The 13,650-nt window shown below is 40.2% G+C and overlaps 1 protein-coding gene across 2 annotated transcripts in view; it reads right to left on the reverse strand.

The window, feature by feature from the left end:
- Nucleotides 1-13,650, reverse strand: part of TBC1D5 (TBC1 domain family member 5) — a 273,887-nt gene that overhangs the window by 156,189 nt on the left and 104,048 nt on the right. For both annotated transcript variants that reach the window (XM_058657229.1, XM_058657228.1), the window contains exon 7: nucleotides 13,427-13,494. In XM_058657229.1, coding sequence (XP_058513212.1) covers nucleotides 13,427-13,494 — 68 coding nt within the window. The remainder of the gene's footprint in view (nucleotides 1-13,426; nucleotides 13,495-13,650) is intronic.

Here is a 13,650-nt window from a genome sequence, read left to right on the forward strand (position 1 = left end):
GTCCTCTGGATCAAAAATTCCATCAGCTACCATGACGTAACGTGACACAAAGGACAGGGGAGTTTCCTGAAGAGCTTAAGTTGTTGCTCTCAACATAATCATACAGAAGTGCAGGAGGTCAAGGGTCAAAACCACAGCAGAGCAGGACACAGTGCACAGGAGGGAAGGCCACTTCAGGGTTAAACAGCTAACCAGAGTTAACCCTAGAAGGTTAGAACATCAATTTTTAGGCAAGGAGTTACATGGAACATCAGTGGGGTAAGTCATGAGATCAGAAGGAAGATGAAGATTCCCAGCATGCAACACAGCATGGTCATTAGTAACCAGCAAGCAAAAAGGATTTCTGTGCAGTCATGCCATTTTAGGAACAGGAGAGCTGGACGTAAGAAAAGGTGGGGAGCCCCGGGCACTGAATTTGCAGCTGGAGCACTACACAGAGACTCCACATTTTTGAACAAAGGAACAACAGAGGAGTGCTTGTTAACTCAACTTGGGAATAAGCGGAAGAGTAGAGTTTATAGGAAGGACACAGGTTATACAGTCAGAAGCCTCAACAGAAAAGCTGACATTCCAATTCAAGCTCGTGAAGCACAATTCTTAACCATGTAACCTTAAGCCAGTGATGCTCAATTACTCCATCTATTAAGTAGGGAATACAAACGCTGAGCTTGTTTTGAAGATGAGAGCATGTAAAAGCATTAAGAACAGTACTTGACAAATAGCTTAAGCTCAGAAATACAGGTCATTATTAGTATCTTATAATGTTAGTTCAAGTGGTAAAAATAGATAGACTTAAAACTAAAACCTTTCTTAAAAATAAAAATATGAGAATGGAGTTACATGACATTATGAAAATGGAAAAACAGTTTAATGAGTTTTTTAAACAGAGTGACAGTGCCTATTTTTACAATAGTCATTATAATATGAAGGAAAGGTTTCCTATTTGTGGAGACCTCAGTTGTTTTATAAATCATCCTGATCTTTTGTTGGGTTCTTATGAAGTTGTAAGTTTCTAGGTGATTTTATGTGTTCCCTTCCCTGTTAATTCTTTGGAAATTTTCTTTTTGTTGTTGTTAAAGATTTATTTATTTATTTGGAAATCAGAGTTACAGAGAGAGGAAAAAAGATGACAGCTATATTCATTTCACTGGTTCACTTTCCAAATGGTCACAAAGTCAGAAGAAATGATCCAGAAGCTTCTTTCATCTCTCCCAACTAGGTGAGCCACAGTCCACTGTGTTTCACAAGCCATCAGCAGTGCACTGGACTGGAGATGGACCAGACACAATCTGACCCACATCCACATGCCATGCCAGCACTGCAGGCAGTGGCTTATCCCACTATCTCACCTATCTCTCCTTACCCGTTCTGTAACTCTGCGTTTCAAACAATTAAACTAAATTATAAAAAGAATCTTAACAATTAAAAAACCCCTAAAATTATACCTACTATATGATCCAGCAATACTGCTTCAACGTTTTTACTGAAATCAGTTTGTGGAATAGGTATCTGCCTATCAATACTCATTACCCCACTGTTCCCAATAGCCAACCTGTGAAATCAGCCTAGGTGTCCATTAAGTGGACAAATGGATAAAGAAAATGTGTGTGTGTGTGTGTGTGTGTGTGTATGTATAAAAGTGTATAGTATTTAACCTCTAAAAAACCTGTCATTTACGACAAGATGGATGGAACTGGAGAACATTATGGTAAATAAAATAAGCCAAACACAAAGTGACAAATGATCATCTTCTTAGTAATATGTGGAAGCTAAAACAGTGGAACTCACATAGGTAAGGGCTGAATGGTGGTTACCAGAGCCTGAGAAATAGGGGACACTAAGGAGTTGATGTTTAGTGAATACCAAGTCCCTGGTAGGCTATTTTATTTTCTGAGCTCTAATACAGAGCATGATGACTGAGCTGATCAGTGAGTCTTATTCATTTCAACATCACTAAGAGAATAAATCTCAAATGTTCTCATCTCGAGAAATGTCAGTTGTTTGTTATGGAGAAGTTAGTTTTATTCAAGCATTATATACTCTATTCACAAATCACAACCTCACTTCATAGGTCACAAATACACATAATTATAACTTATCACTACAGTAACAAAAGAAAAATACATACACAAAAATTAATTATACTGAAATACAATTATCATCTATCTAAAAAAATTGCAGGAAGAAAAAAAACCACAATAGGTATTATAAATGCTTGAGTTTTCTGTGGAAACAAATCAAAATTGGGATAATGATACAATTTTTGATAAATTTCAAACATCTTTCATCATGAAAAATACAAACATTAATGCAGGAGACAAAATAGAACTCCAATGTATCCATTAAACCAGCTTTACCATTAATCAACTCATGCTGTGTGTACTCCTCCCCAAATGCTGCATTAGTTTGAAACTAACTCTAGACATCACTAACTCTACAAATATCACAATTGTACCTGTGAAATGTAGACACTTTTGAAACACATAACCATAGTATCATTACAACACCACTAAGAAAAAAAAACGTTAACTTAATCAAACATCTAGACAACTTTCAAATTTCTCTAATTTGCCCCAAATTGTGATTAATTTGTTTCAGAACTAAGTGATACATGTTGACTATAATTTGTTATCACATTCTTGTTTGTTCTTGTAGACTTGTCCTGTTTTTCATGCAAAACACCTTATTATTCATCCAGGAGAACCTATTCTGTCTTTCAGCTCTCTTAAGACGTCAGTATGAGGAGACAATCAAGAAGAGAGGAGTACAGGGCAACTGTACAGTGATTTTAGAGCCTCATCAAACAGCCACCCCGCGCCTCAGAGCAAGTAGGAGAGACTTAGGAGCGCACTGGTCCAGTGTAATGTCAACAAAGAAAGGGCACACAATGGCCATGGATATCAGTTAGAAAGAGTTGTATGACAACAAAGACACAAAAAAGTAACATTTTCAATGCAAGAAAAGGGTTAAGAAAAGAGCAAAAATGATAAAGGGCTTTGTTACCACATTATAGTACATAATTAGGTAATTAGAAGTATTAAAACAGACAAAGCATTGGGCCCAGATGAATTACTGAAGCGTAAGTATTCAATAAGATGCCCCACGGGAAAAAATAAAGCCCTTGGTGAGGGTTTATAATCATGCAGTAGGACAAAGAAGCACAGAAGGACTTGAATGAACAATAACTGATGCTATGCCCATATTTCAAAAACAGAAAATCAAAACAAGCACTCACCCAAAATTGAAACTGAGCTGATAAAACTCCCTTGAATATTATTAAACACCAAATAGCTATAATACCTCAGTGTGGGTTATTGCTTTTTGTGAAGGAAAACTGAAAAATCAAGCCAAACCATTAAGTGGGACAATGTGACATAGGACAAAAGCAGATGCACTACATTTTGTTGTCTTCCTGTGTCAAAGACATCCCACTCTTCCCATTCAGCACATCCCTCTTCTCTCCTCCCTAGGATCACAGCTGGATTTACTCCCCTGGTTACATTTCCGGTTACCTGTAGAATATGTCACTGAGAGCTCACCAATAGAATGAGAGAGGAAGTTAGGACTGATCACTAACTCCACCTCACCCCAATCACCCAGGGAAGGAACCCGTGCACACTTCCTCTTTCAGCAAATGGGATGCAAATGATCCCTGGGGAGACCTGAGAAGCTGCAGGGGACTGTGCCAAGGAAAGGTGCGTGTCGGTCACTTCAGTCGGGAGTTGACATGTTAGGAGCACCACTCTCCCTGCTACAGTGCATGGGTTCAACACCCGGCTCTGGCTCCTGGCTTCAGCCTGCTACTGACACTGAAACCTGGAGGCAACACTGACGGCTTAAGGACTGGGTTCTTACTCCCCACCTGGGAGACCTGGATTGAGCTCCTGTCTCCTTTTTGTCCCCTGTCTAAGGCTGTTTTAAGTATCTGGGTAGTGCTATCAGTGGATTGGAACACACACTGTATACCTGTTTAGCTCTCAAATAAATAAAACAAAAACAATTTAAAAAAACACTTACAGGTTCCTCACCATACCTCCTTACTGAGGTTAAAGCATATAAACAAGATGGCTTCTATTTGGCTGGCTCCCTTAGCTTCCTGGATTGGTTACTCTGGATGAAGTATCTTTTCTGTAGGACACAATTGTGGGGAGCGGCCGACCCCACATGGATGAGGGGCTTCAAGATGGCGGCTGGCCGAGTGCCAGGAGGCGGGACTTGTTCCTGCCAGTGGGCAGGCAGGAAGTCACAAGGATAGGCTAATTCTCCCTCGCTGGGGCTGGCCTATCAGATAGCGCCCCGTGGACCACGTGCAGAAGTGATTGGTGGAAGAACTATATTTAAGCAGCTCGCTTTCGGCAATAAAGGTCTTTTTGGCTCTTTGGTTCGTGACATTCTGGTGGCTCTTACATGGGGAGTGGGGGGGAATACAGAAACGGGAAGAATTGGGAAGCAGGGTGGTGGAAAACGGGAGGAAGGGTGGTGAAGAAGCGGGTAGGAAAGCTTAGACAAACGGTGCAGGCGCAGCGGAGAGAAGGTTTTAAGCGCAGCCACTTTTGCCAGTTTCCCCCCGACCTCCGAGAATATTCCTCGTCATTTTAGTGTTGCAGCAGGGCGGCGACACACAATCACCTTCATGGTCACATCACCATTAAGAAGAACCAATGTGGATCCCCAAGCCCTAGACAGGCTATCAAGGTCTGCAGGTGTCTGACCACAGTCTTGTGACACACTCATAAACCTGAATCTCCCATCTAAGTTTCTCCCAAATCCATGATCTGAAACAATTATGACATAATAAGCTAAACTAAACTAAAATGAAATACAATGGGACTAAATAGAAAGCAGAAGGATTTTCAGTAGACTATCAGCGAAAAACTGAAGGGTAAGGAAGGGACTATTAGAGAAAGACTGTCCTGGAGCAGTACGGGCTTAGATGAAAGTGAGGAAGACCATATGGGGAAATGAAGGGAAAGTGTCCCCTCTTACGCAGTTACAGAAAGTCTATCAACAGGGTGTCTTCTGGTTAAACAAAAAATAGAAAACACATCTAATGAGCTGGGAGATAACCAAGCAGAATGGTGGTGGTGCCCTCTGGCTTACTCTTGTTATTTTATAGTAAACTGAAAGAGAAGAAACAAATCAAAAGGAAGAATTGGTAAAATAAATAAATAAGTAAATAATGCCAGAACATGCTGGGCTTATTCTCATTCCCACCTCTCTGATTAGCAGTGTTAAGGAAGTGCTCCGTGCAAAGAGCAAATGTGGGGCAGGAAGAAAACGAAGACCTGAACGCAAAACACAAAGGGGAGCCATAAAACTCGCTTAAGATTTCGGAGCGCTTCCAGGTGATGCCTCAGAGATCCTCTAAGTCAAGACAAATGGCCCTCAGAAAGCTGAGAGCCGCTGGCAGGGAGAGGCCAATGGCACCCCAAAAGATTCTACATGTTTCCTGACAGCCTCCCACAACCAAGAACTCATTGGCTCCAAATGTCAAGATTCCCAAAGCCAGAAAACCTTCACTAGAGTAAATGAACCCGGACAGCAGAAACAAAATTTACTTTATTTAGTGTCCATTTCTTTCTGAATAAGGTTCGAGACACAGATTCATGTATGTTTCAGTCCTTTTGTATCATGGAGGGCTTTGTACACTGAAGACAGTCAGTGTTTCGGGCATTGAAGAAGTGTTCAACCTAAGCAAACAAGATTAACATAAACTACAGGGCTGTGAAAAGACCTACAGCTTACTCAAATCACATTCTCTCTTTACTTTTGCAAAATAAAAGGTTTTAAATGAAAAGTTACCAATAACATAGTAGCTGCTTGGCTACTCTGAGGGATATGATACAAAACACAACAATTCACACTTTAGGATGTGGAAGAGAACACCACATTTAACATATTTTAAAAAGATAATTATAATAAAATAGGCACGATACACTAAAAAGTTCTGTATTTTATGCAGTCTTTATTTTCATTAGAATTTTCAACTTCTATAGCAGTAGTTGGCACATACTGATTTCTTAAACAGTATTTGTTGAAGGAAGAAATCACATCTACAAACTCACCAACACAAACAGCAAGAAAAAAGAAAATAAAGTCCATGGGTCCAGGGATTAGGAGCAGGAAGGTAAACCTGGGGCAGTCCTTGATTTGTTTCTGTAATTAATAAAGAATTGCACATAGTGTCCATAGGCCACAAAAAGGAAGAATATCAAGTTTTGAAAGTCAAAGAAAAGAAAATAAGATTTTATCCTGATCACCATGAACAGGACATAGGCCCAAAGAACAGAAACACCTCCGAGAGCCTGCCAGGGAAGGTAGAAGCTGTATATCCCGGGGCAGGAGACTGGGACGAGGTAGACTGGGATGAGGGCAGAGAGGCTGCAGAGCAGCAGGCGGTGTGTCGGGTCACCTAAGCACAAGCTCTCCCTTAAGCGTCCTTCTCATGTCCCAGTGCCCAGAGTCACAAACCAAGCCCTCTCCGCCACTCCTTCACTGCTGCAAACAATCCAAAATGAAGTCGGAAAGCCAGAGAGAACCATGGACGAATACGTCACCAGTAGGAATGCAAACCTTATTTTTGTAGTTTTTCACAACTATGAAAGAGAGAGAGAGACAGAGACAGAGAGACAGAGAGAGAAAGAAAAGAGAAAATCCAAGCATTTAGCACTAGAGTCCTAAGTAGCTTCAGCTCCAACTCTGAGTGTTCTGAAGAGATCCCGCGACTACCAAGAAGCACCATGCCCATTGTAACATTTCAGACGGAATGTTACTTGATGATCTACCAGGTTTTGCCTTCTAACCTTCCCTTAATCATATAAACTGACAACAAACTTGGCTAACTGGAAACAAAAAAGACGTCAAGACGGAAAATTCAACAGGGAGGCAGCTCACTGCTAGATGACAGGCGCCTCCAGGCACCCCTGCTCTCCAGCAACAGAGACCGACAGCCTCGGACGCTGACCTAACCCTCCAACTGCCTGTTGCAGAGCAAATGAACCTCTACTCCTACTGAGATACTGAAACATTGTAAAGGTTTTAAAAATGCTCATAAATTAGAATAAGTGTACGCTTAGAATGTGCAAGCTTATATGGAACAGAACTGGAAAAACACACACATCTTAAAACAGGAGCAGAATAGAAAAATATGTATTGCTAAATATATATGTGCTACAATAATTATTAACAATAATTTTTTTACCTTATATATCAAACAAGTAAAGATTGTAGGCCATTTGACAGAGGAGCTGTTTCTCATATTCCTGAAAATCTGCTTCTCCCCCTCTTTAATATTGAAGCAACACACACACACACACACACACACAGGTTGGGGACGACTCTCAGAGAGCGGCTGGTGTTGTAGTTTTCGCTTTCTCGGCTGTGAACAAGTGCATATGTGAGGCCTGGTCGTGCATGCGCAAGCAGTACTCTGCCTGCATTAGATGAAACCCCAGCACAGCACCAAGTGCATCCACTCATTCATGTGTGCCCGCAGTCCACCTCGAGGAGACCGAAAACACAAATACAAGCTGCTATTCTGGTGTGATCACACGAATATGGCAGCTTGTATTTTTTTTCTCTTTAACATTTTAACACTGGGCAGATTGTCTGCATTAACACACACCAAAATCAATTCTGCTCTGAAAATGCTTCTAAAATCCTCCTTCCCAGAGGAATTTGTTTTTTCTTATTTGAATAAAAATGGCTTGGAAGAAACTGTTTAAAAAAAACACTAACATTCAGGATGTTTTAACTTGGTGAAGGGTGACAGCCAATGGACCAAAGAGGAGCCAATATTTCTTCAAAAAATGAGAAGAGAAGAATGTAATGTAAAAAAAAAATCAATGTTCGCTCTGTAGTATTCTAGTATAAAAACATTTTCAAAAGAGTAGTTCAGTTTCCAGCCACCTACTACAATATAACATAATAGCTCTGATTGACAAAAACGCAGCTAAACTTACACACTATAAAAATTCAGCTTTCTTAGGGAAAGAGCGAGGAAACAGACATAATGCTTTGCATAGGTTAATAGAAGTTTAACAAGGATAAAAAATATAATATAGAAATATATATCATATTCTATGTACCAATAGAACAGTGCAGCTTTCATGAATAAAGATTAAACTATTAATTTAATCTTAGTTAAAGTACTCAAATATACATGGTGCTTATCAAATTGGATAGCACACTTCTCTAGTTTTATACTTATAGCAATTACTAATAAATCAATCAAATATAAAATAATAGCATTAAGATACTAAAGTTTGCTTAATGTTTGACATTTGGCCCACATATGAACTTTAAACAAAATTAAGCATGTATCATGAAAAATAAAAATTTTTAAAAATTAAGCATGAAAATTAGAAGGTTCAATCTTTAAAAAATTCTAACCATGTCATGGAGATTCACAAAGCAAACAAAAAATAACTGACAAATAAGCTACCCAAAATGTCAGCTGCACTAACCAGAAAAACCAAAGGCCACCAAATGAAATATAACAGCTACCATGTCAAAAAGCAATCAGGTAAACTTTTAAATATGGTCAGTTACATGATAAAAGTAGGTTACAGAAATTTTAATCATTTAGTTCAACAGAGAGAGAAACAGATTTTAAGAAAAGCTATTGGCAATAGCTTTTAAATATGTTAATTTGCAAATGATGTTATAGATGCTGTCTATGTATTTTTAGAATAGACCTTGATAGACCAAATAACATACTTCTTTGGCATCTAACGTGGAAATAATATTTTATCTCGAACTGATTATGTCCCGTCATTTTAAAGAATGCTATATTCCATTTAATGTTACAGCTTCTGAAACATGGCAAAATTGGTCCAGAACACATAATTCAAGCTCTAAATTACAAATGCTGTAAATTGGAAGTTCCTTGTGATCCCTGTGCATATGTCCTGCCAAAGTGAGCACACCTTTGATTATCAGTTTTTACAGTAATAAAGATGCAAACAGTAGTAAATTCATTATATTGAGATAAAGAACAATTAATCAAATGGATGCAAAATCCTTTGAGGTATCAAAAGCGTTAGCAGCATCAAAGAGCATTACAATTAATTGAAGGGGAAAATAACACTGACATACCCAGATCAATTAAGTTCAGTAACAATGGCAAAAACCTGACTCAGAAAGTCCATATAGGAAGTTGATATTAGTATTTTCTCTCTTTTGTAAAGAGTTATTTATTTTACAGAGTGACAGTGAAACAGAGAATAGACAAGAGAGAGATATCTTCCTCTCATGGGTTCACTCTCCCCAAACTGTGTAACAGTTAGGTCTGGGCCAGTCTGCAGCCAGAAACCGGGAACTAGGAACTCCATCTGGGTCTCCCACATGAGTGTCAGGGACTTGCATCCTTGGGCCACCCGCTGCTGCTTACCAGGCTCATCAGCAGGGAACTACACTGAAAGCAGTAGCTGAATTTGTGGTACCCAATACCTGGCCCTGTCCGTGAGCTTTCCCAGTACCCTACCCTGCCTCGATTACAGCATCAGTTACATTCTCTACTAGACAGCCACCTTCTTCAAAGTCCATGTCATATTTATCTTCACATATCAAATGACTCAAATTCTAAGGAGATGAATATAAATGTAGTGACTACATTGGCAGATGAGCCTAAACATACGACCCCAAACACTACTGTTAAAAAGTTATCCAGAAAATGCCATTGTACTGTGACTAAGCACAAAATAGTTACAAAGGCTAGAAAATACTCCATGGGCCCAGTGGTGCTGAACTAAGTCCTTGAGAGATGAACTATCGGCAGTCCAACAAAGCGTAGTGGACAGAAGTAGGATCCCAGCAGAGCGAGGAATATTCCAAAGCACTGAAAAAGGAAAACAGAAAACCTGCCATGGACTAATGCCAGAACCACTGGCCTGAAAGGGACCCCTTTGTTTCAAGGCCACGGGGAATCATAGAAGGTTTTGGAACTGCCAAATAGCTTGATCATAAATGTGCTGTGACAAGTGTGATGACAATACATGGAATGGACTGGAAGTAGAAAGACAGTAGACCCAAAGAGAAAAATTAAACAATTAAGAGACCACAGGTGGGAAGCAAAAAGACCTGAAACAGCAATAAAATGAAATAAAATTAATGAACATAAGACAGTTACATCTACCGATGCTCTCATTTGTGTCTGAAAGTACCAGCGGTATCTCCTTGATTTCTTCACTCCTGCCTTTATTACATCTTTAGTTTCAGTCATGAACATTACTTGACTTGGAAGATTGCCACAGATTCCAGTGTCTGCTCTGACGTCCGCCTTCACGCCACTGCACTGCAGCCAGATCAGACACTCCTGCTCAGTACCCTCCAACAGCTTCCGACGGCAATGCAAGGGAAAGGGAGCCTTCCTCCTGTGGTCTGTGCCTGCTTTTCTCCAGCCTCGCCTCTTCCCAGACTTCCCTCTCTGAATCACCTGGCTGTGGCCGTACCCACCTCGATGTCGCTCTTCTCAACAATGAGCTCACTCTCACTGAGGGACTAAACATTTTCAATCACTTCTGCGTGGAATATTTTTTTTTAAAATAACATGTCTGGCCTTTAAAATATTTCCACATCTCAGCCCAAATGTCCCTTGCCCCAAGACGCCTTTTCTGATCACTGGCCCTACAGTAGCCATCCTTCTGGCAAATTTCAACCATCCTCTTATCCTGCTTTATTTTTCAGAGTGATTATCACGCTAGACAGTTCCTCTCTTGTGTACACACATCTCAGCCCTGCTGCCCTTCCACAGGAAATACATACTCAGTGATGTTGGTCATCAGGCTGTTCTATTCATGCAAAGGATGAGCCTGAAACACAGTGGATGGTACAGATGCCTTCAAAAACATAAAATTCCAATCACAGATGCTGGGGAACAAATAGCACTGCACACCTTCTCTGGGCTTCACTATGCTTCTTGCCTTACGGGGTCAGGAACTGCTTCACAGGCTGGACTAACAGACAGGAATGTGAGATCATGGCATGCCTTATAAAGACACATAGTTGAAAATTATTTGAGCTCTTCAGGTTTTGTAGTTAAGCAGTTCTGTAGCATTAAGATAAGATAGCATTACTTCACACACCAAGTTCCTTGCCAGAAAAATGTATGGAGAGGTGACACGGAGACACTGAGCATGTGGAAGAGGTCAAGGGAGCCCTCTCAAGGCAGGGAAGCTCTCCAGGAACCTACAGCTTCTCAGTGGGGTCCGTGAATCTTGAAAATATACTAGTAGGGTCAAGTTTTTTTGGAGGGAAGCTAAAAATAATTTCTACTTGTATCTTATATTACTACATTTATATACTTATGTTAAAATGCAAAAAAAAAAAAAAAAACCCACCTCACATAAAACCAAATAGGAAAGAATAGAGCTTTCATGAACTAATACTTGGGGTGGTACTGGAACACACCAGGACAGGTGGCTGCTTGCAATGTTAGCATCCCTTTTCAAAGTGCTGGTTGAGTCCGCACTGCACCCAACACCTCGAGGGTAGTTTCCTAAAGCAGTGACTTAACTGGATAACTCAAGCCAACAACAATGATCTCCCAGCACTCCACAATTACTTACAGTTTTGCCTTATTTTGAATGTTTAACTCTCCTGAATTACTTTGATTTTAAAATACAAAATTTCGTGCCATGTGCTAAATCCTTGCCTTGTACCTGTCAGGATCCAATATGGGTGCCAGATCATGTTCTGGCTGCTCCACTTCCCACCAGCTCCCTGCTTGTGGCCTGGGAAAACAGTCAAGGACAGCCCAAAGCCTGGGAACCCTGCATTCACATGGGAGCCGCAGGAGAACCTGGCTCCTGGTTTCGGATTGATTCATCTTCGGCCGTTGTGGCTACTTGGAGAGTGAACCAGTGGATGGAAGATTTTTCTCTATATATTTCCTTCTCTCTGTAAATCTGCCTTGTCAGTAAAAATAAATAAATCTTAAGAAACAATAGAAAATATCATCTGTTTAAATGTAGTATAGTCTTAAAGGCAGATCAGGTCATCAAAATATTAGTTATTTGGTATATGGAAAGAGAGGACCGTGCAAATCCAGACGCTGTGGTGTTGCAATAGCTACAGGAGGAGCTGAATTAGAGGCACGCAGGTGAAGGTGTACAGGATGTGAAAGAAGCTACTGGAGGTTCTCAGGACTGTCCATTATATTCCTGGCCAGTTCTAGACCCCAAGGATTAAATACAAGCCTATTAATAGTCATGCAATGCCCAAATAGTGTTACATTTACAAATGGAGCACACCTAGTCTGAAAATTCAATCATGAAGTGTGACTCAGTAAAGTGGATGCAAGTATTCTTCCTTTTTTTTTCTTAGATTTATTTGTCTTTTTGTTGGGAAGTCAGATTTACAGAGAGAAGGAGAGACAAAAAAAAAAAGATCTTTCACCTGCAGGTTCACTCCCCAAGTGGCTGCAACAGCCAGAGCTGAGCTGAGCTGAAGTCAGAAGCCAGGAGCCTCCTCAGGTCTCCCAGGCAGTTGCAGGACCTGAAGGCTTTGGGGCGCCCTTGTCTGCTTTCCTAGGCCACAAGCAGGAAGGTGGATGGGAAGTGGAGCAGCTGGGACACGAACCGGCACACTTATGGGATTATGGTGCATGCAAGATAGCCTCGTTCGCCAAGACGAATATTGTAAAGCACCCTATCACCTGCAAAAATCTGAAACATCTCAGAAACCGCTGATTTTGTGTAAGAAATACTTTGTCTGTTCTTGGTCATCTACAAAGTCCTGAGCGGTGATCATTGTAACTTCATTTCATTATCGCTCAGAAGAGGAAACTGAAAGATGCTGGAAGTGAATCATGCAGCATTACAGGGTAAATTAGCTGGAAGTCACCCTAGGATCTTTGGAGCCAGATTCCACGTGCTTCCCATAACAAAGTGTAGGATGTCAAAGTTATGGGTTACAGCTGTGCAGTAACTGACAAACTACCGTGTTGCAATGAAAACACTGCGCAGCTAGAGCGAAGAGGCTGCTCACAACTGAATGGTTTCAAGAAGAAAAATGAGAAGGATAAAAAAGGCTGTTACTTAAAAAGTCATTTGGTAGGAAAGGAATTCAACTACCTACAGCAAGAGATAAGGTCTTCTGGCAATACCAATATAATGACTGCACAATACAAGTTTACCAGATTCACACGACTTCAAACACCTGCTGGTAACTGACAGAACCGATAAACTGCATTTTTAAAATAATCAGTATCATAACTATAATTTACTTTTTAAAGGGGCCATAGAAATCTGTATTCTGAGAATAGAAAATATAATCAAAATTCAATTAAAAAAATCTTGTTAACACAAGTAGAATCTTTGCATTGAATTAAGTAAGGCTTCTCAATGGATTTTGTATTCTGCTAAAATTATAAGAAAGCATCACTAATCTAAATTCTTAGAAGCAACTTGTAAACAGTTCTACATACGTTCTTTTGACATCTTGTTCAATCATTGATCGAAGCTCTTTATCCTGGAAGAATTTGTTCCAAAGACTCTGAAATAAGAAGAACCTCTGTTGACGTTCATGATTTTAATTCAACAACTTTTAAAAAATTGATTTTATTTGACAAGCAAAGAGATGAAGAGGCAGCAGCTAGTTTACTCCCCAAACATCTGCAATGGCCTGGGCTGAAGCCAGGAGCCTGAAACT

Source organism: Ochotona princeps, chromosome 30 (genome assembly GCF_030435755.1).
Source record: "Ochotona princeps isolate mOchPri1 chromosome 30, mOchPri1.hap1, whole genome shotgun sequence".
In the NCBI taxonomy this organism is placed as follows: Eukaryota; Metazoa; Chordata; class Mammalia; order Lagomorpha; family Ochotonidae; genus Ochotona; species Ochotona princeps.